General features: G+C 38.7%; 1 protein-coding gene across 2 annotated transcripts in view; it reads left to right on the top strand.

Annotated features, from left to right (window-relative positions):
* Window positions 1-2,695: 2,695 nt before the first annotated feature.
* LOC127447035 (TSC22 domain family protein 1-like) overlaps window positions 2,696-26,651 on the top strand; it is a 64,256-nt gene continuing 40,300 nt past the window's right edge. Inside the window, exons 1-2 of one of the 2 annotated variants that reach the window (XM_051708507.1) lie at window positions 2,696-5,807; window positions 18,899-19,028. In XM_051708507.1, coding sequence (XP_051564467.1) covers window positions 3,232-5,807; window positions 18,899-18,926 — 2,604 coding nt within the window. In that variant the 5' untranslated portion in view covers window positions 2,696-3,231 and the 3' untranslated portion in view covers window positions 18,927-19,028. Of the gene's footprint in view, window positions 5,808-18,898; window positions 19,029-26,651 lie in introns of those variants that run through there. The other variant, XM_051708506.1, reaches the window with a different exon arrangement.

Here is a 26,651-nt window from a genome sequence, read left to right as displayed (position 1 = left end):
CGACTTGCCAAAACTACAGTTTGCTAATATGAAATCTGTGGAGTGGTTAAAAAAATGAGTTTTAATTACTTCAACCTAAGTGTATGTAAACTTCTGACTTCAGCTGTAGCTGATCATCTTCATTATTTCTTAACTGACTGTTTTGTTGTTTTTTTGTGTGTGTGCTTTTTTTTTTTTTTTTTTTTTACCTAATTTGCTTTTTTCCTGCTTTACACTTTCTTGAAAAGCCTGTTGATTAAGACTACTTTCAGACACTGCTTTCTGGGCCTCAAACAAGTGAATAGCACATGGCTGGGGATCATTCTCAGTGGTTTTGTGTACAGGGCACTTCGTCTTTAAGGTTCCTCAAGAAATGTGTGAAACTGGGGGGGGGGGACCATCCCTGATCGTGTCCCATTGGGGTCCCAACCCCACCCCAGTCAGATGCCGAAATGCCCAATTCCCAATGTGCTCTAGGTCCTCGTGGTGGCATAGTGACTCGCCTCAATCCGGGGTGGCAGAGGACGAATCTCAGTTGCCTCCGCGTCTGAGATGTCAATCCACACATCTCATCACGTGGCTTGTTGAGCGCGTTACCGCGGGGACATAGTGCATTTGGAGACTTCATGCTATTCTCCGCGCCATCCACGCACAACTCACCACGCACCCCACCAAGAGCGAGAACCACATTATAGCAACCACGAGGAGGTTACCCTATGTGACTCTACCCTTCCTAGCAACCAGGTCAATTTGGTTGCTTAGGAGCCTGGCTGGAGTCACTCAGCATGCCCTGGATTCGAATTCGTGACTCCAGGTGTGGTAGTCAGCATCTTTACTTGCTGAGCTACTCAGGCCCCCCGTGGAGGATTTTTTTATGAGAACTCTTTGAAGTAGTTTTAGAAGTTCTGAAAAATAAAATTCAGATTGTAAAAGTAATTTTTCATGTTATTAATGTCCTGACTATACATTGTGATCAGTTGAATGCCACTTTGGTGAATAAAAGTACCAATTTCTTTCCATAAGATCAAAATCTGTTCATTATTCCAAACTTTTGGCTGCCAGTGTACATAACTGAATGAAGTTAGTTTTTTCCTTCTATACCTACGCCCTTTTCATATATGAAATGAGTAACAGTGTTTTGCTCCACTCATCCTTCAGTAACAGCCTTTTTGCAAAGTCTCCATTACATTTTGATCAGTTTCCAAAACAATCCACACTAAAATTTGCTGCACAAACTGTTAAGGTCACAATGAAATAATTAAGGACCATGATAAAAATAAACTTCCACTACTCTTTCCATACATTAGGATTCTTAGTTTTCATTAAGGCCCTAAAATACAAAGAACAGTGCTAATTCTTATAAAGGATCTCATTTTTAATAATATATATATATAAAATCAAAAATACCTGTTTTAATAAGTGTTTAAAAAAATGAAAGCAGTCTCCAGTGTATAAATTGGCCATTATTGTTCAGGAGCACAATAGCTCTCTCTATTTTTTGTTGTGGAGTGCCAGTGTACTTTAAAGCTGCTGACAGCACCAGACGCTTACATTGCAATCAGCTCTCGCTGGCTCTCTCCCTCGTAAATTTGTATGGATGGGCACAGCCTGTCTGCCTGGTCTGGACATCAGGGCACATGCCCATTTTGGGACTGTCAGACCTTATTTCCTCATACTTATTGGGTTGCATTACAATCACTCATTCCATTACAAATTTAAGAGCACAGGATGGGCAAGGGCATAGGGATGTGTCAACCTTTTCTAAAGGTACTTAAACTGTAAATTAGCAATTTGTGAGTGTTTGCCATAATAAATGACAAGATGGTGTGTACGACGTCTGGGGCCTTGTCATTATGTCAATCTGGGGTTCAAATTATATTTGAATGCAAGGCTTATACAAGTTTATATCAAGAGTTTAAAGCAAAACACATGAATAGTAGACACATTATCTATTCTGTGTAGGTGTGCTGGAACTTTAGTTCTCTACTCCCCAAACAGAGGAGACTAACAATCAGTGTGGGAAATAATTGTGTCAGTGTGGATGTGTTTGGTTGTTCTCTTCTGTCTGTGGAAATATCTGGCTCCTCTTTCAGTGTAGCTGTTTTGTAGAAACAGAACGAATCTCTGGACTATGTTGACAACATTGTGGTCAAAAGGTTTGTTTATATCTTGTTGATTTAGCGCTGTAGAAGACTACACACAGTAACACAACCTAAAATAAATTTTTTATTAAAGGTTGTAGGTTAAAAGCTATTGCTTTTGAACATATACAATGAATTTGGCATCCATAAGATCCTAATCCTGAAACGTTTTGTTTACAAAAAGTTTACACAGTGGCTATATGGGGCCCTGATAAAAAGCCTATTTTGTCCTGCCCTTTTTTTTGTCCGTACATCCCTTCTTCAATGTCAAATAATAATAGCAACAGCGGACAAAAGATGTTATTCTGAGAGTTTGCTGCCACGGCATATTTACCGATGGCTATGATAAGAAACGTCCCTCAACAAAGCAGTTGTCTTTATTTCGGTTCCATTCGGCATTTTACGGAACTCTTCGCCAGCCGTCTCTATGAAACCGACCTTCCCCCCCACCCTCCGCCCATCATCCTCAGACTCGCTCGGCTTTATGTCTGGCCGCTGCTGTGAACGTGAACTGCCATGCGCGGTGGCCATGTTATCGCGCTCTCCTCCCTCTTTCGGGGGACTCGTCAGAGACTCATAGCACTAGCACAGTCTACATTACAAGGAGGCAGCTGGTGAATAGGATCATAGTGGGAGCGAGAGAGAAAGGGAGAGAGTCACACCGCTAACACCGGACTAAAACAAAAGAAAGTACGTGATGGAATAAAGCAGGACCGTACAGAGTCGCACGGCTTCTCACTGTCATCTGACACCGGCTGAAGGACTTTGTTTTGGCTGATTTCGCGCTTTGGTGACAGCTAGACAACAATTCAAAATGCGCCTGGCAGTTTGAACTGTGATGGGAGAGACTCTGCCGTTGTAACGTTGGATATTGATCACCCTGTTTATCTCGTGGCTGTCTGTGTAGATTTCCTCACATTTAAACGTCATATGCTGTGTTGAAGTGTTTTGCGAGTATATACGCTTTAAAAGAGCGGCTGAAGCCAATCCGTGTCAGCTAGCTGGCTAGCGGCTGTTAACTTAGCATTGACATTAGCCTGCTCCTCATGGTGGACATTTAAACACATCTCAAGTGGAATTATCTTGGCAGTTACTGGAAAGTGTTGGTTATATGTGGAAATTACTCGTGTGGATTAAAGTTCCTTGTGAAAAAGAGCTGTTAAACACGGCGGTTCTCTTAGGCTGTATTTATACCTCTGACAGAGACTATCCTCTCGACATGAATCACCACGACCGATCCGGGGACTCCGCTAGTGCCCGAAAAATGGTTTACCCGGCGAGACGGGAGAGCAGCGGCAGCAGCACGGGGGGTGGTTCCTCCTCATTGACAATTTCGGGTAGCACTAGCCTTAACAGCAACAACTTGATGTTGGGGGATGATTACTCACCACCTGTGCTGATTCAGTCTCAAACACCGGCCACATCCTCACTTGGGCCTCAGAACCCTCCTCAAAGCCTGAGTATTCCTTTACAGTCAACCCTGTTACCCCCAACCCTGCCCACAGCAGTGGCACAGATGAAGAAGAAAAGTGGCTTTCAGATCACCAGCGTTACCCCGGCTCAGACATCTGTCAGCACTAACAACAGCATTACAGAAGACACAGAGAGTTGTGATGACCTGGATGAGTCCCACACTGAGGATCTGTCCTCCTCTGAGATCCTGGATGTGTCCCTATCACAGGCTAACAATGCTGGAGGACCGGATAGGAGCTACTCGGAGGAAACACTCAATAACTTCCATGAGGCGGATACCCCAGGGGCCGTGTCACCCAACCAACCACCCATCCTCACCCAAGGACATTCACATGGCACTATGGTTAATGGAACCATACACCAACACCACCACCACAATCATGGGCAACATCCCACTCCCTCCAGTAAAGCCCTTCCTGCTGTGGTGGGTGCTAGTGGAACACAGATTGGAAAATCATTGGGTGCTGCAGTGATATCTGCTGTGACCTCAGGTTCTGGAGCTTTAGCCAGCACTGGCCAGAAAATGCCTTCAAATGTGGTGGGAATTATTGAAAATGCCTCTGCAGGCACAACCAGTGTCAACTGTCAGCCTTTGGCTACTGTTGCCTCAGGAACTGGAATGATCTCTATGGCTTCAGGTGCCAGTATTAGTACTGGAAATCCTGTAACAAGTAATGTTTGTATGTTAAATTCCACCAGCGTGCCTGCTTTGTGTGGCATCAGCACCAGTAGTAGCAGTGGAAATTACTCCCCTGGTTTGAATAGTGTTAGTAACCCAAATGTAAACTTGACACAGATTCAGAGTGGAATAATTGGCGTGGGCTTCACCATGGCCACCTCTGGTACCACTTCAACAGGTGCAGGGCAAGTGGGGCCAGCTGTCATTGGTCAGCATGCCGTGTCTGCCCCCTCTGTCCCTGTGGTGAATGCCCAGCCTCAACAGGCCCAAGTGCCTACTCCTGCCTCCACCAGCTCACGTTTCAGGGTGGTAAAATTGGACTCTACCTCTGAGCCTTTTAAGAAAGGTAGATGGACGTGCGCCGAGTATTACGACAAGGAGGCCCCTGAGAACACCCCCAGCACCCGAACAGTGGAAAGCATCCGCCAGTTTTTGCCTGAGAATGTGGTGTGCCTGGAGAGAGACTGTGTAAGTGGGAGCTCTGTCAGCAGCTCAGCCAGCCATTACACTGAGAGCCTGGGCAGTGGTGAGAAGGGTGGCCCCTCAGCTGTGCAGCAGCAGACCTTCCAGCAGCCCCCCATGTCCCAGATGCAACCCCAGGATGTAGTGCATTCACATCTTAAGACTAATGCTGTTGCCCCAATGCCAGCAGGCATTCAACAGCAGGCAGGCTTGCAGACCACTATTGGTCTCTCGTCTACTGCTGTGCCCCCTCATATGCCCAAGCTGACATATGCTCAGGCAGCGCAATCATCATCTGCTCAAGCCCTGCCTGTGGTCACCCAGCAGCAGATGGGCTACCCGCCTGCACTGCAGCCAGCTGCACCAGTCCAGGTAGCACCAGTTGGCAGCCTGCCACCTGACTTCCCTCAATCCAAGCAGATCATCAAAGCTGTGGCACCTGCACCATCACAAACTTTGCCCCACCTGGCTACATCCATCCCACCTGTAACAGTGTCAGGAAACGGTCAGCTGATAGCCACTTCACAGCAACCTGTGGGCACTGTGCAAACCCCTGCTCCTGCTCAGCCACTTCCTCAAGGACTTCTGCAGTCGCAACAGACACCTGCCCCCCAGATGGTCCAGGTGCCCATTGGCAGTGTTATGCCACAGCTGGTGCAGTCCACCGGGACCGGTCTCATCCAGGGGCAGCAGCTCACCTCTCACCCCTCCATGGAACAGCAATCACAGCTCAGCGGTCAAGGCTGTGGCCCCCAGTTTGTTCCAGCTGTGACTTCCAGCCTGCCCACATCAAGCGTGCCTCATAACATTCAGAGTGATCCCCAGTCCAGTTTGATGCAGAATGGCTCAAAAGAGGCAGGGCCGAGGCCCACTGTGATGCCTACATTGCTTGAGGATGCCCAGCTTCTTCTGTTACAGCACCAGGCCCTGCTCATGCAACCCAAGCCAGCCAGCAGTGAATGTGCCTCCCAGACCGGCACCTTGCGTGGTCAAGAGGGAAGCAGTGGAGTCAGTGCCTTAACTGCCTCGGCCAGCCTGCTGAAGAACTTGCCAGTAGATGGAGAGGAAGATGGGTAAGTTTTAGTCATGTTTTAAAATCTTATACTTTGCTTCCCACTCATTTGCCTTTGTTATAAAATTACAGTATGATTATCTTTGTTAAAAATTATGCACACAGGCACTGAGTTATGGCTTAATCTAGTGCTATAAACATAATTGATGGCGTGCATTAATTATCACAGGAGGCGGTTTTGTGGACTGTTGGGAAGAACTATAGTGTGGTCGTCTGTATAGAAATACTGTTGCTTTGCTTTCTTTATAAAGCTTCTCAGGCTGGATTTAAAAGGATTAAAAAATTTTTTTTCACAAATTTAAGTCATTTACTCACTCGCATGTTTTTCCAGACATGTATGACTTTTTCTTTTGTGGAACATAAAAGGAGTTTAATATTGGGATCAGTCGCCATTCACTTTCATTGCATCTTTTTTTTTTTTTTTTTTTTTTTTACATACTATGAAAGTGAATGGTGACTGAGGCTAACATTTTGCTTAACATCTCCTTTTGTTTTCCACGTAAGAAAATAAGTCAAAGGATTGGAACAACATGATGGTGAGTAAATAATTATCACATTTTTACTTTTGGTGAACTGTCCCTTGGCCCACTGACTAGTAGAATTCAGGCCTTAACCCCTATTCATTAAATCCATTCTATCATGCATTTTGGGACTAAATGACTATAATATAGCTTAATTCTAATGCTTTTAAAATTATAATAACTGATGTTTTGTGACAAGATTGCTTATAAGCTATAACATGGTTAAATCCAAAAGAGATCAATGGTGTACTGTCTGTTTCAGTGGTTGGGTTGTCTCGATTTTGTGCAGATATAGCAGTGTACACTTATAAGTGTGTGGTAGACCTCAGCAGCAAATGAACATAAACATACCTTAAAATATTTTCTCATATCATAACTCCATTGAGCTTAAGAGAGCCTTTTTACATGTAGAGTAAGAAACTGTAAACTATATTTTCAGTCTTGTCCTTTTGATTTTTGTCTTCTGTCACTGCAGTTCCAAAAGTGCTTGCAGTATGAAACCAAGCTCTGCATTTACAGTACATTTCTTAACTTAAATCATCAAGACTGTAATGCATTGCCAATGCACATAGACATACTGTCAAGGCAGTGTGAAACATGTTTGCAAGTGTCAAGATTTATGTTAAGCTGTTGTCAAGAAACAGACGTGCATGTTTAAACTGTACTGTCTTTATGCTTTCTTCTTCCTGTGCTTGACAGAGCTTGTCTAACAGATGTCCCAGGGATGACAGAGTGCTCTATAATATGACACTCCTTAATGAAACACAGATTTGTCACAGTGCACACATCATTCTGGCACCAAATGTTTATTTCAGGTGTTGGTTGTAATCCTACTGTAAAAGCTTTTTCCTTTTTTTTTTTTTTTTACCTGGCTCTACTGTATAACAATCTCAGATCGCTAGCTCTTCATGTCTTTCTCATATTCCAGACATAAAGTGAAATGTGGTGGTCCCAAAACATCAGGGCATCTTTAGGAGGTCAGTCTATGAGCTTATGAATTTATAGATGCCCACTTATTACAGCTAGATGTATTCTGATATCGAATCCTGACCTGTATTGCATGTATCATATCGTGAAGTGGATGCCGATACCCTGCCCTAAAAGATTCAAAAAGTTTAATGCAAGAAGTAAAAAACATTACAAATAATCCAGGCATGTTTTTTTCACACTGTTTTTCACGAAATGAACACAAGGAAGAATTGTATAGTATAGTAATACTTTAAAAACATTATTAATAATAATTCTTAATATTAAAATCAGCACAATATATTGAATATTAAATATATCGCCCATCCCTGATTCCTGCAGATAAGGAAGAGCAAGTTTATAGTTACATTTTAATTTAATAAATGTTGACATTATGTAGCTAATTAGAAAATAAACAACAGCTTGCCTGTAAACTAATTAAAATGATTAATATCCTTTTGAAGTTAAAGCATGTGATTGACATGTGATGTGAAACACTAACACACCTGGGTCTTCCAAGGGTGGTTTTCCTGTGGGAATAGTAACGCTTATTTTGTTAGGTTGTGTGTAACATAGCTGTCCAGCTGACCTGTTGGCATATTTTTGGTGTGTTTGGATGAAAGACTTCAGCACTGCTTTCAAGAGAGCCAGCCATTTGAATTATGACTTACAAAGAGCCTTTTGCTTCTCAATTAGAAAACGGTTAGATCTCAACCTGATGTTTCATTCTTTATTTCTCTGTTTTCAAAGACTATCAGCCAGTACTGTTTTGTGTAGAGCATGAGCTCACTATAACGGATGAGATCATTTAGTTTTCTCCCATTTTGCTCATGCTCAATAACAGATTAAGTCAGGGCATGTACTTTTTTTTTTCTTTTTCACGTTCGTAACTGTGTTGACCAGCAGCCTCATATTGAAAGATTATCATCTCACATTTGCTTTTTTTGTTTGTAATCTGCTCTTGGCACTGATAAAAGCTGCACATGAGAGTCTCAATGAATCACTCATTGTGTGGAGAGAAAGTAGATTTACATCTCCAATTAATGACCCTATGGAATAGGAGAGGAGAGGAAATGCTTTTACTCAGCCAGATCGGGCCACAGCAGATAATGTGGCAGAACTTGAAGTGGCAGTACAGAGTTTGACCATGTGTACTTTCTCTTTTGGTTCCTGAATGATAGTCATTTTCACTGCTGTTCCTGTCTCCATAGGAAAAGTTCTCCTGTATATTGAAACGCGTTATAATTATCCTAAATGTCATTTAAACCCCCCATTTATTTCTTCTGTGAAACAAAAGGAAAAAGAGGTGTTAGAATGTCTGAGCACAAACAGAAGTTGTCCGTGTTATTCATGCTCTGTATTCCAAGTCTAATGAAACCAGACAATTGCTTTGTTGGAGGAAAAGAATGAAATGGTTTGTTGTAGTTAACTGATAATGTTCCCCTCTGCTGTTGCTCTCAAATTTAATTTACTGTTTGATGTGTACACTTGTCGTGGCACAATTTGTAGGACTGGGTAAAAATATAGATTTTCGACTATAGAGTCCAACTAACCACAAGCTTCATTTGAACAGTCTTTATTTCAATTCTTAAAATTACAAGATCGATCTTTTACTTAAAAGTTTACTTCAGTAAACTTGGCTGTGTTATTATATCTGTTAAATAAATAGCAATTGAACATAATAGTTTGGGCCCTGTTGTTAATTGTTTTAAATTTCCATTTTTTTTCTCAATGTACAAAAACTTACAGTAATTTACAGCATTAGATGAGACAAAATTTCTTTCATTATAACTAAAAAAATATCCACAAATGAATCAGAATTGAATCAATTGAAGAGCTTGTGAATCAGAATTGAAGATTTTCAGCAAACAACTTTTGTCTCCTTGCACAAAGCTGTCTTATGGCTTCAGAAGACTTGCAAGATAGTGCACAATTCTTATGGAGTACTTTATACTTTTTATAGTACTTTTTTGGAGCTTGGGATATTCTGCTTCACATATCCATTTGTGTTTTCATGGAAGAAAGAAAATAATAAAGGGTTTGAATGACATGAGGGTGAGTAAATGAGAACAAAAGTTTTATTTTTTTATGTGAACTATCCCTTTTAATGTGGTTTTCAGCCACATTATTACTGAACATCAGAAGGGTCACTGAAAAAAAATGGGAAAATGCAGGTTGTCTGATTTAATAAATAATTCTTTGTGATCAACACAACAAAATCGTTTCTCTTCTAAACTTGTTTTCTTTGCTTTGGATTAATGTAATTCTCTAAAATGTGCACTCTACTAGATTGCATTATGTAGTGTGTATGTAAACCAATCAAGTCTGTTCAATAACATGGGCAGGGGATTTATAGTTCCCAGCATGCTTTGCATGGGGCATTAATGCAGAGAGTAATGCTGCATGTTGCTTAACTCAAGTAGCAAATACTAAGCATGGTAATGTCTGATATTGCTAGCTAAAAGTTTGCTAACTAGCATAACTTTATAACATAAATCAGAAATGTGACACAAAAATATTATGTAAATCTAAAGAGATGAATCATGTTAGGGACACACAAAATCACTGGTTACACTTTACAATAAGGTTCTATTCGTTAACATTAGTTAATGCATTTGGTATTGTGAACTAACAATGAACAATATATTTTTTGCAGAATTTATTAATCTGTGTTAATGTTAGTTAATAAAATTATAATTGTTCATTGTTAGTTCATAGTGCATTAACTAATGTTACATAAACAACTTTTGATTTAAAAAAAATGCATTACTATATGTTGATATTAACATTAATGAAGATTAGGACTGCAACTAATGATTATTTTGATAATCGACTAATCTAACGATTAATAGAACGATTATTCGACTATTGGGGCGATTATTGCAACGATTAATCATTAGCTCTTAACCGACTATTCAGATTGTGCCCCGACTTAAAAGGTTGTATTAAATGTGCTTACTAATAATAAAGTTATAAACAGTGAAATTATTTAAATAATACCTCTAAATGACATTCACTGAATTACAAGGAAAAAACTTTTCAAGGAAGTTTACCCTGCAAACGTTTACTTCCGCCTTCCAAAACCCGGAGTGTGAAAAAGGTCTATAGAGCTGCGTATCGCTGATTTTCTTCACAGTAAGATACACACTGTGACACATACAGTATATTATGAGGAATACATACACTACCGGTCAAAAGTTTTGAAACACTTGACTGAAATGTTTCTCATGATCTTAAAAATCTTTTGATCTGAAGGTGTATGCTTAAATGTTTGAAATTAGTTTTGTAGACAAAAATATAATTGTGCCACCATATTAATTTATTTCATTATAAAACTAAAATGTAATTAAAAAAAAAAAATTTGTTAAAATTGATGACTTGGACCAAATAATAAAGAAAAGCAGCCAATAAGTGCCCAACATAGATAGAAACTCCTTCAATACTGTCTAAAAAGCATCTCAGGGTGATACCTCAAGAAGTTGGTTGAGAAAATGTCAAGAGTACATTTCTGCAAATTCTAGGCAAAGGGTGACTACTTTGAAGATGCTTATAAGAAATATAACACAGTTTTGATTTATTTTGGACATACATAACATAATTCCCATAGTTCCATTTATGTTATTCCATAGTTTTGATGACTTTACTATTATTCTAAATGTGAAAAAAAATTTATAATAAAGAATAAGTGTTTCAAAACTTTTGACCGGTAGTGTGTGTGTGTGTGTGTGTGTGTGTGTGTGTGTGTGTGTGTGTGTGTATATATATATATATATAGATATATAGATATTTCACTGTGTCGTGAGCCATCATGTTACAATCTAGCTGCAGCAAACGCGCACGAGGGACGTGCGTCTCCACACCAGAGTATGCCTCAATCGGGTGCAGTTTCAATCTCTGCCCCTTCACACGACTCATTGAAGCGGCGCTGACCGCACAGAGAAATGCCATTTTCAGGGTTTGTTTATGACCCACTTCCTTATTATTTGAACTTCAATAAAGGATGCATTAAAGATATAACGCCAGGTTGTTTGCTTTTAGATGCTCTGACATGCAAATTTTGCTTAAGTGGAATGCCAGATCCGGCTCTGATTTATTTCACGATGACAGTGCTTCTGTATTTACTTATTTTGTATTTTTGCATTATAATTCCCTCATACTTTGCGATCTACATCACCTGAAGCTGTTTGGAAAGTTTAGAGTGTGTCTGGACATGTGTTTTCTTCCTCTCCTCATACAGGCGTGAACTGCAGTGCTCCTCCTATTATCTCATGTTACGTTAAATGACTTCAAACGACTATATGACAATTTTTGTCGCCAATTTTGACTAATCGTTTCAGCCCTAATCAAGATTAATGAATGCTGTAAATGTTTGGTATATTGTTAGTTCTTGTTAACTAATATTAACAAATCAAATCAATTTGAAGCTGCTTAATTGGGTCATTTAAAAATAACTTTATTCCATTATGTTGAAATTATGTGAACAAATATGTTTTCTGACAAAGAATTAATAAGCTAAACCAAGAGGAAAACAAATGTTGATGTAACTTAATTGTTTCATGTGACACTGATGTACATGGTTTAATCGTAAATTCAAAGCATTTCTTTTGGTGTGTAATCCAAGACAAGTTTTTTCTTTTTTTTTTTCTTTTTTCCAAAGAAAGCTCTTTGTACACACATCTCTCTTTTAGGATGATGTCATTTGGATTAGAACCTGTCCTTCCAAACTTGAGAGCAGAGAGCACAGCAAAAGTACTTTAGGGACTGAAAGCTAATAGGGGCAGAGACCGCATGAGGTCAGCTGAACTGGTTTCTCAAACACATTCACAACAGGCATTTGCGCTTGTCTCAACTCTTTTCAGGTTGAAATCTGCTGGCTTGTATATTCTTTCTCAGAGGTGACAACATACGATCCTCAATTGCTTTGCTACTTCCTACATCGCTTGATTGGTGAAGTTTGTGTCAGATAAATGACATTGTTGACTCTTAAAAAGAAAATTCTGCCATCTTTTACTCACTTCGAGAAGTCCCTTTGAGATTTCTGAATGCACATTAGGCAAGAGATATAGTTATAAAAGATATCTGCATGATTGCAACTAGTAAAAGTATTGTTTCTTGTTTTTAATAATAGATTAGCCCTGTTCAGTGCTGTCAATAGTCCAGGCAGGATTTCATTTGTTTAGGCCAAATTGGACAGCCACTACGCAACACATTCACATGTAAACATTTCATTATTATGAAGCCTCACGCCTCTACACAAAGTGTAAAGGAAAGTGCCAGGGCACGGCCACACATTTTATTACTTATTAAAGCATATTTGCTAAGTGGATATTTTCAACTGCCCTATTTAGCCAGCCCCATTTATATACGATTTGAACAGCAGAATGGAGACAACCTCCGCGTAGCTTGCTCTGAGGCTGTTGCATTGTCATGTTATAGTGGACAATTAACGTCCTGCTTTGATCTGCTGGATACAATCATTGAAGTGCATGGCATCTTTAGTTTTTATTTTCATTGGTTTAATAATGTTTGTTCAACAATGAGAGGAATTAGCAATTTGCGTTGAGCAATTGATGGCAAGGGTCTTGTTTTATCAGTAGATCTGTCTATAAATGTATGCTGTATTTGCATAACCATGCCCTGGCCACTTGTGTTTTGTTTCAGGATTACTTGCTCTATAATCCTCAGAAATTATTTTAAAAGGAACAGAATTAGTGTAAAACAATAGGGGGAAAAAGAGCATATGCTTTTTTAGCATAGATTTTTTTTTTTTATCATTCAAACATTTTTATCTTCCCAACTCCAACACTCATTTTCTGACATGAGAAAATATTCATACTTTTCATTTAAGGGTCAGTTCTGTGTTGCCTGATTAAAATGCCTTTTGCGAAATCCAGATTGCTGCCCTGAAATTAAACGGCTCCCCAACCAAAGCTGTTATTCATGCCTCAGCTACAGCCTGTAAGAAGTTTTATCCCTTTTTATTTTGGCTTTCTAAGATCAGTCTGCACGTGAGTCAGCATAGTTGGAAAGCTGCCTTTAGCTGTGGTTTCAGACTGGCCAGGAAATCTTGCATGCAACCTTGAGCATGTGCCCTTGTCGCACTCTTGCACTGTTAAACGTACAATGAGATTTCCTCTACATGTATCACCAGGCTGGATGGAGTCAAATAAGTTCTCCATGGAAAAATGGCAGCCACTGCAGAAGCAAATTTTCTCGCCTCGCTTTTTCATTTCACAGCTTGACACCTTATTGACCTCAGATAAATGCAAAATTGTGATTTTATTTTATCTGGCTTTTTGGGGTGGGTGGTATGATCATGGTACGAGTAATTTTATGTTATGGTTACAGTATGTATCAGATAGAAAGTGATTTATATGTTAAATAACAACGTGGTAATGGCTATTTGTGGATAATCCATTAAATTAGCCCAAGTACTTTTCAAATGAAAACTACTTTATCTTATTAAATTATATTCTCTATTTATTTAGAACTTGGGTGCTAACAACAAAATATATTCATAACACATAAATTATAAGTCTATCATCAGTGCAAAGGCGGATTCACAGTTTAAATTAAAACCAATTAAATAATATTATAAACTGAGCACTTATTAGGAATACCATGGTCCTAATGAAGTGCCCGACGTGGTCTTCTGCTGTTGAAGCCCATTCTCCTCAAGTTTCGATGTGTTGTGCATTCTGAGATGCTATTCTTCTCACCACAATTGTACAGAGTGGTTATCTGAGTTATCGTAGCCTTTCTGTATGCTCGAACCAGTCTGGCCATTCTCTGTTGACCTCTCTCATCAACAAGGCATTTCCGTCCACAGAACTGCCGCTCACTGGATGTTTTTTGTTTTTGGCACAATTCGAAGTAAATTCTAGAGACTGTTGTGTGTGAAAATCCCAGGAGATCAGCAGTTACAGAAATACTCAAACCAGCCCATCTGGCACCAACAATCATGCCACACTCCAAATCACTGAGATCACATTTTTTTCCCCATTCTGATGGTTGATGTGAACATTAACTGATGCTCCTGACCTGTATCTGCATGATTTTATGACTTTCACTGCTGCTACACGATTGGCTGACATTATTAGATAATGCATGAATAAGTAGGTGTACAGGTGCTCCTAATAAAGTGCTCAATGAGCGTATAAATCGCTAAATCTCTTGCAACACTTTTACCATTGCACGGTATATACTGTATATACAGTCAGACTGCCCATCTCCGTTGTCTTTTCAGTTCAAATTTATTTGATTGCTTTGTAGTGCTTAGCATTAACTTTTACAGACTGTACAAATGGCCCTGTCAGGTTTTCCCACCGAGCACCTTGCCTGCTCCCTTTGGGATGGCTCCATCTGTGCGGCATGTCTTATCTCCACTTCCTCCCCATCCCTACAACAAACACCATGTGTGACACAGATTATCTGCATGTCAAGTTCTTGCCTCTGTACAATTCTAACTCCTAATACCAGCTAATAGGCAAACAGCTTGTGCACAAAGTAATGGCAGCTGCAATACAGAGGCACCTGAGTCTAGATTATCAATCATTTGGGTGCTGTCCACCTAGATTTCAATGACAGCTAGAGGAATAGTTCACCTCATCATTTACTCACCCTCATGTTGTTCCAGACTCAGTCACAGTGTCATGCTTCGAGGGCTGAGCAAGTGCTCATGCATTACAGTAGCAGTGGATGTGTGATTTTGTGCGTTTTGCAATGTAAAAAAAGATCGGCCCTGAATCTAGGCACGATCAGTCAATTGCCGATCACAGATTTAAGATGAAGATTGGCAGGTCGCGATTGGTGGCCAATCGATTGGTGCATCCGTAATTGTTATTTACTACTAGGCCTGTCACTATTATTATGCATTTTAAATTCCAGTCACGTTACTGTCTAAATAAGGGAATGAATGGCACGTTTGAGTGTCTCATTCAATTGAACTCCAATCGTCTTATTGAGGCGCGCCACGAACCGCACTAAATGCAGCCCCTGAAGAGTGTGTGAAGATTAACCACTTCTGAACCGAAATTGAAGCACTGTGATGTGTGCGCTGTCTGTGGAGGTCTGCTGTGAAAATATAAACGAGGATTTTAGTGAATGCAAAGCGTTCAGGTTTCACTTTCATATGACGATTGTGTAATGGCAAATGTTATTTGCTATTTTGGGTTCATATGTGCAGTGTTAATGACACGCAGTGAAACAGAGGAGCCCGAGATGATAGAATGAAGAAACAGACTCTCAAAGGTCTTCATGTGAAATAACGACTCGTGGGTTTAATTGGAGAGCCTCAAAGTAATGTGTGAAAGTGAAGAATCTTGGGTGGAAATATTTTACTATTGAATACTTATAATATAATATAATATAATATAGCTATTCAGGTTGACTGGGTTCCAACAACAACAGTGTAAATGCAAAATGGACCAAGACTAAAGTTGAGCAAAAAGAGAACAAATGTATCAAGTATTTTTAAATATGTTGATATTTAAAATATTATTATATAGTTTTTAAAGCCTTAAGGAAAACCATGTAAAAGCTTAATATGAATAAATGACTTCTTAAGGTTTATGAAGTACACACACACCTATGACAAAAGCATTATTTGTATGACAATTAATCGTCATAATCATGAGAGCCCTAAAACAGACAATTAATCGTCATAATCGCAATTATTTGTTTGACAATTAGTCATCAGCCAAATTTCATAAGCCCTATTTACTACTACTGCTACTAAATTATGGAATTTTTAATGACTTATTTGCTTTTTATTACTATAAATATTCATCAACACAGTGTTCTTCTACACCCTTGTAATTTCCCTGACTTGACATTTGCTCCCACCCTAACAGAATTTGTATTTCCTTTTATTTCCTGCTATGTTGCCTAATAAAAAAACAAAACTAAACAAGAATACTTTGATATTTAATACATTTTTATTAAAGGAATAGTTCACCCAAAAATGAAAATTTGCTGATAATTTACTCACCCTCAGGCCATCCAAGATGTATCTGAGTTTCTATCTTCATCAAAACAGAATTTATGATTTTTAGGATTTAATTTCAGGCCTCCTCCTCTAAACAATGCAAGTGAATGTCCTCCATTTTTTGACGGTCCTAAATGCATATTTAGGGTGCATCAAAATAATCCACATGACTCCAGTCGACAAATAAAGTTCTTCTGAACGTAAACGATTGATTATTTTGAGAAACAAAACAATACTTATATACTTTTTAACTACAAATGTTTGCTTCCATACATCTCTGTGATACGCGCTCATGAGAGGGATGATGTAAGCTCGTTGGTAAGGTCACATGGAGGAGGAGTCAGGAAGCGCATCATTGTATACAAGAGAAACTTGTGCCGTTCACAAACCAAAACAATTTCAAAACAATATAAAATAAAAAATCATTTCCAAGTAATAATAATAATAAACAATGTAAACAATGACGCGCTTCCTGACTCCTCCTCCACGTGACGCGTGATCCATTGACCACTAATCTGAATAGTCTATTAGTGGAGTGCATCCCAGGTGATGTTTCTCTGAATCTCAGAAACATGCTGCAAGAGGGCAAACATTTTTTTTTTTTTTTTCCACGTTTGTATTGATTACGTAAGTTCTCTTTTTTTTTTTTTTTTTTTTTTTTTTTGTGCATAGGCTGACATGACTCTTTAGCACAGCAGCATGACTAGCATAGTAGAAACATTTCTGTGACCCAAATTACATTTATGTAAATGTGCAAATGGGTTAAAATTTGTCATTGCATATTATAATTTTAAAGCACAAATGGGTTTAAGGTGAAAAACACTGTACAGTTCTGTATGGCAAAGAGGACTAGATTATCAGGAAATGATTACCTAAATTGCACTCTGTCCTTTACACAAAGATTTCGTATGGCTTCAGAAGACTTGGGATATACTACACAAGTATGGACAAAATATTTGTTTACTACTTTTCTGACTTTTACTTCTACTTTTGATTCTATTCGATGTATAATGTTTTTTTTTTTGTTGTTGTTGTTGTTTTTAAGCTCAACAGTCTGAGACCTTCACTTTGATTATATGGCAAAGAGTGTCCAGTATATTTCTCGTTTTGTGTTCCTCATAAGAAAGTCATAGGGTAAATAATGACAGATTCTTCTTTTTTTTTTTTCCTTCAATGTGAACATCAGTGCCATCTTATTGAGTTGCTTCTATTTGATGTGAACTCATCTGATTGTAAGGAATGCTTCGGTCACGATGGGGTTTATCATCGATCTCCCATCACTTTGTCCAGCGTAATCCCCCTCTCTTATGTGAGGAGGCTGAATGAGTTCTGGGCTCTGTATTTAGCATACAGCGTGCCGCTGTGAGCCATTAGCACTGAGTCATTGTTTCAGCCACGCTGCCAGTGTCGCCTGGCCGCTAGCCATCTCGCGCTTTCTGTGCAGACCCCCACACGCTTGTGCATCCCTGTCCTTTATGCCGGTCTGCCTGCTCGTCTGAGCTGCCACCAAGCTGCTATAGCAACCGACAGCCCTAAAACCCCCTTGCATAGCCCTTCCAGAGCCAGTTGTCTTCATCACTCTCGCACAGCCTTTCGAAAAACTACTCTCATTCAGCAGCGGCTAAGAATTCCTTGGTTGCTGTTTTAAAACCATGCCATGCTCCTTTTGGGCTGGAAATAAGAATCAGAGGACTATAGAATTATTGCTTGCTTGGTTGTTTGTCAATTAGTGGCAGAATATATGCAAATTTATGCTTTGCTTTAGTTCAGTGTTTGGCAGAATGGCAGTTTCTGTGCCCTGTCATGGCTTTTCTTCAAGAAAGCATGAATAAAGAACAGATCCCTACAGAGGGCTCTGGGTTTCTTTCTCATCCGGGGCTCTTTTGGTCCATGTCTGTGATCACTCTGTTATGTGCAGAGTGGAAAACTACAGGGGAAAGCAGTGTTGATATTTAGCTGTATCAAGGCACAACATTAAGGATGGCTTGGTGAAAGTGTGAGATAGTTGTGGGCAAGTCAGTGGAACTGTCACTTACCCTATCGCTCCAGTACAGAGTTATATTGCATTCATTGTTCACGTGTTTTAATGCCTAGCAAACTTGGGCTGTGCAATATGGATAATTTTTATATATATATATATATATATATATATATATATATATATATATATATATATATATATATATATATAATATAATTTTTTTTTGATAGATATTGAGATTTTTGGTTATTGTTAGTCCTTATTCATGAATTTAAAATGTAACCCATTCAGTGTTAAATAAGTGATAGATTATATTGTCAGATATTTCTTTATGCCCATCTGTTTATTCTTTTTTCACCTTCCTGATTTCTGTTCTCTCACAGGTATTTTTTGTGCACTGTATTCTGATTTGTTAGTCAGTGCACCAATCATAATAATGAATTAAACATAACAGAATTCTGATTAAATACAAATTAAATGCAGCTTGCTGCAATTTAGAAATTCCACATTCGTATATCATATTTAGTGCCCAACTGATTTATTGGTCAGCCGATATTAGACTTTCACAGATATATCGGTATCGGCGTATATCTGCGCATATCGGAAAACATGTAATTTTTTTTTTTTTTTTTTTTCAGAACATATAATGCAGAAAACAATGCTTAGGGTGATTTAGAGTTGGTGTCATACCGTAGTTTGTCCAGCAGAGCACGCTACGACATTGTTTACAGAGCTGAGCTGACGGTTCTGGTGACAGTGGTTCTGCAGGCAGTGCGGAGTTAAGCGGTGTCTTCACGGTAAGTTGTTAACTAGTTTGTGAAATACATACTGGAAAATTATTAAACAATGACCCCATCATTTTCCCTTTTCAATACAACTAAAATAATGTTAACCCTGTCCCTGACAACCATGTCACTCATGTTTATCACATCTGTTTGCTATGTTAGCCAGCTATAGTTTGTCAGTGCTGTCAGTAATGTAGCAGATTGAAAGGTAAACATCAGAGCATCTTTTTGCAGCTCAGCAGACAATGGTGCGGTGGTGGGTTGTGTTTGTTGAGTGTTGATTTCATGCTATGTTGTTACCTAGTTGGTGAGACGCAATGCTGGAAAGTAAATAAAGTCCATCTTTTACTCTCCGTGACAACGAGCTTATAGCTAACTAGCTAATCACGTAGCTACTTTCATTGCTTGTCAGCTGAGTGGAAGCGAATGAGTAAACATGTATTCACCAAACTGTTTTGTTCAGGATTCGCAGTTTGGTACCCCCTTCAACCGAACAATTCCAGTCATTGCATTTACAAAATGTAATATTTAAAAGTCTGGTTTACCACCGTTGAAAGTTTCCCCTGAACTTGTATAGAAGAATACGGTGTAAATGCTTCTTGATTTACAACCTGCATCTAATTGACTAGCAGTATTAAAATAGTCAGCATTTGACTGATACTAAACAGTACTACTGATGTTTATTTAGCTATTTATTTTATTTTAATCTATTATTTATTTAAATTCTAATCAGTCAGCCATTGACTGATACTAAACATACAGTACTGATTTTTATTTAGCTATAATTTTAATTTATTCTTTATTTAAATGGTCAGCAACTGACTGATATTGAGTTATTACTGACTGATACTATTAAGATATTTATTGTATTTGTATGTATTTATTTTCTCAGTGTTCATTTCAATTGGTTGACAATGTATAATAATAATGTCAAATATTCTTTGATAAAAATATTTGTTTAAGAAAGCAGCCTTCTGAGTATCTTTGCATAGTCATATCGGCGCAAAATCGGTGAAAAATCCACATAGAAAAGGTCTGTTTTCAGCTCAAAAATTAACTATATCGGTAATCTGTGAATTTTCCCCCTCTAAAATTGGTATCAGTCTCAAAAATCCCATATCGGTCGGGCTCTAATCATATTGTGATTTTTATATTGCGACATTTTTGTTTGAATACTCTTTTTTCAGTTGTCTAACGTCATCATTTTCCAAAGTATGCTGTTGTACGGCAGAAAGCATTTTCTGAAGTCTCTGTTTTTGGTCATTCTAGTGTAAATGAGAGGTGTAAATGTAGGGCCATAAATGCTTTTTCAAATGACAACGTATTAGTGTGGACATAGTCTTTGGTTTCATAGCATTGTTGTGAAGTGTATTTAAATATTACAAAGGTTTGCACATGAATGTCCATAGAAAGAAATATTTTTAGGAATTTAATTCAAAGGCCAAAAAGAACGGATGTCATAAAATATCGATATATTGATTATTGATCTGCACGTTTTTTTATTGATTATATTTTTGAGGCATCAATATATTAAAATTAGCCAACAATTAAATTAGCCTAATTTGTGTGCTTTCAAATTCACTCAGTTGGCCTCTAACAGTCTGGTGTAATAGCGTTGGGAGACCACAAGAGAGCGATATACCATGTACTAAAGCACTCTCACACACATACACACACAGGACAAGCTGAAGCGGCAAAGGAGATGGTAGTTTTGGTACTTCAAGAATGAACAAAGTGACATTGATCAGTTTACAGGCTAGTGAAACTGGTGTAACTGCGCAAACTGAACGATTACAAATGGTGATGTTTATTATGCAATATCTCTGTATGCATCTTTGAAGAGGTTTCATTCAAGCTGTCAAACCACAAAACGACATGCTTGTAACTGAAAATACATTGTGTAGACTAAATGAAAGATGCATGTTTACAATAGATCATCCAGTGATGGCTAGAGTAAATAATGTTTGTCTTTTCGATAATGAATTTAATGGAAAACTATGCGATTTGCACTCTGTGGCACTTCAGAATGTTGACGCTGAGCATTGGTGGTGTGTTGAATACCTTTTGTAGAAAATAATTGTTTCTAATTTTGGAACGCGCCACGTTGTTCGCCAACTACTCCACACTGAACGTAACCTATGTCATAACAACTTGAGGCTGTCAACAATGGACGCATAGAAGTGAACATTTAAAAAAAAAAAAATATGATAAGCATGGACAATCAGATGTGAGCTGTAGCGGGAAGCACATGCTGCGTAACAGAAATGGAATGGAATTAAACTCTTGGCGCAACATGACGCGATGGTCGCAGACAGCAACATTGATTACAGTGGGAGCGATTTGCTTTTGAAGCGATGTCACACCGTTCGTATCCGGTATAGACAGGGTGTGAGACTTCATCAAACAAATCTTCAAATTTTGCACAAAATGCCACTATTTAACAACTTAAGTCTGTATGAATTCAATTTTCATGGAGTTACATTACAGTGGTAAAATTTCCAGCTATTATTGCAAAAAATCCCAATAAATTGTTTGTAGTATTTTTACTTATTTTTTAAAGAGAACTTCCTAAAAGGAAAGTTTTCAAATCTAAGAAATTATTAGTGAATAATTTATTAGTGAAATAAATACATGTAATGTATGTATGTATATGTAATGTATGTATGTGTGTGTGTGTGTATATATGGCAAAAAATACAATCCTTTTTTTGTGTTCAGTGGAGGGATGTGGACCATTTCTGGATATTTTTGGGTGTTTGGGGTCAGGGAAAATATTGGCAGGGCAAGTTAAAATCTGAACTACTGACCTGACCTGGCCAACTGAATTTTTTTTTTATCTAGGCAGAGGTACTAGCTATGATTGGTGTATAACTGGGCAGTGCCAGTGTTTGGAACAGTAACCAAGAGCTTGTTTTCTCAGACAACCGCCTGTTCCTGCTGCATGGTCCCACGGGTCCTCTGGCCATCTGTATTTGGAGTACTAGTCTCAAACAGGGACTTTCCAGAAATGGCCCACTAAACAAATCAGGCCCTGTCCTTGTCTGGTTAGTGGGAAGCTGTCCTTTTTGTCATTAAGCCAGGGTTATTTTGTATGGTTTATAATCCCAACACTTGCGCACATTGAATAAGCCAGTATGAACGTCAGTAAAAGGTGTTTACATGCAACGTAAGATCAGGGTATTGGGCAAAAATCTGCGTGTGTCGATCAGGTTTTTATTTAAACCATTTATGACCTTAACCCAATAAAGGAACACCATTTCAGGTGTTTACATGACCTTACATGTTGTCGGCTTACTAAGCATAATTGGTGTAAGATTGTGCATGTATCTTATCTGGTGTAGACATGATGTTATATACTTTATTGCTGACTGGTGCTTTGTAGTGTACTTATTATCACAGGTGTAGCTGATATAGATAATTAGCCTTTATATTGGAATCTTTCATCTTTAGCTTTTTATGTTGACTATTGGTTTCCAAAGCTCTTAAATGGCTGTTGTTGTTAGCTAGGCAGGGCTTCAGACTAAAAAAATTACTTAGGAGCCATTGGCTCCTAAACTGAAATATTAAGGAGCCTAATGTCTGTTTTTAGTAGCCAAATCACAGATTTTCTCGATTTAGATTGGCTTTCTATCTTGTTTCTGAACAGCAAAGAAAAGGAATACAGCTGATAACCCATTCATCGAAGGTTTAATAAATGGTATATATAGTGGAGAAGATAAGCTTACATTCCCTTTTGTCTCATAAATGTTCACACCCCTTTCATGATTTATATAAATATAAGAGATAAAAGATTTTTTTATTTAGTACTGCTCTTCAGAATCTTCATTACATATTTACAGAAAGTATCGTATGCATATAGTAGTGTGTTGTCTTCTTGAACATCAGTGAATGTTTGCACCTTGTGTAATAGTTGTTTACAAGTCCTTCAATTGTCCTAAGTATCATAAGCTTGAATATATATATATATATATATATATATATATATATATATATATATATTTTAATTGTTTTAAAATTTTGCCTTAGTCTTTCTTTGTTACCGGATGGACACAGAGACTACAAAAGTGCAAATTTAATGAAATATCAGATGCAGTTTATTGTGCTACTCCAATCCCAATCAATAATTACCAGAAGAAGAAAAAGTGGTACACAATACGGGACTTAATTATAATGAAGCCCGAAATACACACAAGACTCTTATTTTGAAATGTCTGCACTCCCAGTTGTGAGCTCACTGACGGCTGATTCGCCGAGAAAGTGAATCTGATTCAACCTGCTAACGTGCCCGTTTGCATAAAGAACCTTAAGTGTAATTTTCCCTTAAGAACACCCTAAAGTTTCCCTTAAATTTAAGGGAGTGGCAGAAAATAACCATTGTGTTATTTAAGGGGTTTTACAAGTAAAAAAATATATTTTTAAATTAAGAACGCCCTTAAAACACGTTATGTGTTGCATAGAGCCCCTTAAGTGCCATTTTTCGAAGTAAACCTTAAGGTTGGGAAAACTTCATCTTAAGTGTACATTAAGAGTTAAAGGGTTTCTAAAAAACAAGATGGCTTAGTTTATAGAACCAATTGAAGAGTACAATTTTTTTTTTTTTTTTTTTTTCTCACAATAGAAAAACTGTTGCTGGAGTACATATTTGAACATCACATAATATGAGATATCACCAACAAGCTGGAGGGCGATCTAATAAGAACACACAGAAATGTGCCTAGTATTTTCTGTTCTCTGCATCTTTATAAACTGTATAAATGGATGCATTAAAATCATGCCAAAAGTTCATTTGCGATATATCGTGAAAATATATATAGGCTATATATCTTACAGTCTTACTGACCACCATTAATATTCATAATTTAGGATGGGAATCAGTTCTCTGCACAGTTATACAAGCATCTAAACATCTTGCACCACCATGCACCCCTTGCCTGGCACTGTCATTCAAATTCAAAAGTGTCTTTCTCAAGAGGGCTCTTACCGGCTGTAAAAGCAGAATCCTTCTTTAATTGGTCTGCATGCAAAACTCGAGACGTTTTTTTTACTTACACGGGAAAGATTTGACCTTAAAAAGTGTTTGTATTAATTTCAAGGATTTAGCATCATAAAAATGGAAATCCACCTGTGTTTCCTTCAGAAATTAGTTTTAAAAAAAAATCTTTATGTAGTAATCACAAACGATTGGTGCAGCCTGAAAAGCGATGAGAAAAGTAACAGCTGTCACGTGACAACGCTCCCCTCGTGCATGTATTTGCCGCTTCAGAAGAGGTCGGACAATAATTTACACATTAATAATGATACTGAGGAAGTACCGGGGCCTGGGTAGCTCAGTGGTAAAATACGCTGGCTACCACCCCTGGAGTTCGCTAGTTCGAATCCCAGGGCGTGCTGAGTGACTCCAGCCAGGTCTCCTAAGCAACCAAATTGGCTCAGTTGCTAGGGAGGGTAGAGTCACATGGGGTAACCTCCTCGTGGACGCTATAATGTGGTTTGTTCTCGGTGGGGCGCATGGTGAATTGAGCGTGGTTGCCGTGGTGGATGGCGTGAAGCCTCCACACGCGCTATGTCTCCGTGGCAACGCGCTCAACAAGCCACGTGATAAGATGCGCGGGTTGACTGTCTCATACGCGGAGGCAACTGAGATTTGTCCTCCGCCACCCGGACTGAGGCGAATCACTATGTGACCACGAGGACTTAGAGCGCATTGGGAATTGGGCATTCCAAATTGGGAGAAAAAATGGGAAAAATCCCCCCCCCCAAAAAAAAATGATACTGAGGAAGTGTAATAGTCATTTAAAAGAAAATAAAAACATAGCATAAAGTATTTTCTATGTAGTAAAATTGCCCAAATATTGGTCGGGATATTTCCGATCTTCTAAAAGTAGGTAGGGACATGTCGTATCCATGGAAACAGTAGAATTTTATTAGGATAAAATCTGGCTCACTATAGTAAATCCCTTAACAGTTTCCCTTAGCTGAGAGAAGTGTCTAAGGGATTATATGCAACACCCTCATGTCATTTCCTTAGGTAAGGGAAAATCACACTTTAAGTGTTATACTTGAGGAAAAAACTTAAGGTGCTTTATGTAACCGGGCACTGAGCTCCTGAGTTCAAACCCTCAGTTCTTTTTCGGGTGATTCATGAAAAAGATCCGGTTCAAAAGAGTCATTTGTTCACGACTCACTTGTTGCATGCGGTGCAGCAAGCTCGTCAGAAACAGAACGGGTGAAAAGCGGCGCGAGAAACTCTGGTTGTGTGCATTCTCAAAATATATACAATAACTCACAAGATGATATCTGACGAAACTGCATATGAACACACACAACCCGACTGTCGCCAGTGGCGACTAGATTTAAAGTTATTGTCACAATCAATTATTTTTGGTGGCATTTGCGACCATTTTAGTCGCAGTCTGGAGCCCTGCTAGATAGTTGGGAAGATGATGCTTTGATTTATTGATTCAGTTGCAAAGAGTATGAAACTGTATGTGCTGGAATAAGCTATTTTCTGGCTGTTGTAAGTGGATGTGTTCTGGCATATCAGGTAGGCTGTGTGGACACTGTAGTGAATGGGAGCATGTTGACAATGAATGGCGTCCTTTCAAGATGTGGTCAACGGTGTCAAACTGTTTTTGTCCCTCTTTGTGTGTAGATGTGTTAAAGGTTGGTTGCGTTCTCACTCAGAATGCTGTTTAACAGAATGAGGTTAAATCCAAAAAGAATGGAACTTGCCGTTCTGGTCTTCTCGTAGCATCGTAAAGCCATGTGATCCTGCGCTGCTTTTAGTTCAAACCAAGCCTGTAGTAGACCAAGCTGGGTGATATATTGTCGCCACAATCTATATATCATCATAAAGTGTCAGTCGATAAAGATTTTGCTATATCGTGTATATTAAGATATGGTCATTTCCATGTGCGTGGCGTGGGCTTATCTATCAGTGGGCAGGGCTTCACTTGAGACTGAGAGAATTTAAGAAACATGGACAGGGTTTAAAAAAATTTCAGCGGCCGCCCAAGCAAGTTCAATAACATTCATCACGTGTTCGGCGCTTCATTCACATCTGACTCACGCTTCTGTGTATCATGTGAGTGCTGTGTGCGCTATCCCTAGAGCACAAGTGTGCGCAAGTCCAGCAGGATTCCCGATATTTATAGGAGAGTGCGGAGCGGGATCACTCGCGCTACTTAATCATTTTTGACCCAGAAAAAAACCCTGAGAAAAGCATCTCCACAGAACGGGATGACTTCCAAACAAGTCAAGAAAATTAATAGAGGAGCTTGTTATTAAAACAGATGCGACATCTTTGGTGTGGGTTCACAATAGCCAGCACAGAGCAGAAAAATGTAATCTGCAAACTGTGTCGCACAACGATAATCACTTGTAATACAAGCAATCTGTTTTACCTCCTCAAATGAAGCACCCAAAAGAATGTTACGAAAGCCAAAAGATGCTTTACATTAATTCGGCCATCATTTTTTGCAAGAAGTGTTTATATTTATTAGATTTTTATTTTCTGCAAGAAGTGTTCATTTTCGTTGCAGCATCAATGTTATTTTATTTTTACTTCTGTATTATTCTCTATGTTGTATTGCTTTAGGAAGATCTCG

The sequence above is a fragment of the Myxocyprinus asiaticus genome, chromosome 10, assembly GCF_019703515.2.
Source record: "Myxocyprinus asiaticus isolate MX2 ecotype Aquarium Trade chromosome 10, UBuf_Myxa_2, whole genome shotgun sequence".
NCBI classification, from domain to species: Eukaryota; Metazoa; Chordata; class Actinopteri; order Cypriniformes; family Catostomidae; genus Myxocyprinus; species Myxocyprinus asiaticus.
The sequence above is the reverse complement of the archived record's forward strand: the minus strand, read 5'-3'. Positions and strand labels throughout refer to the sequence as shown.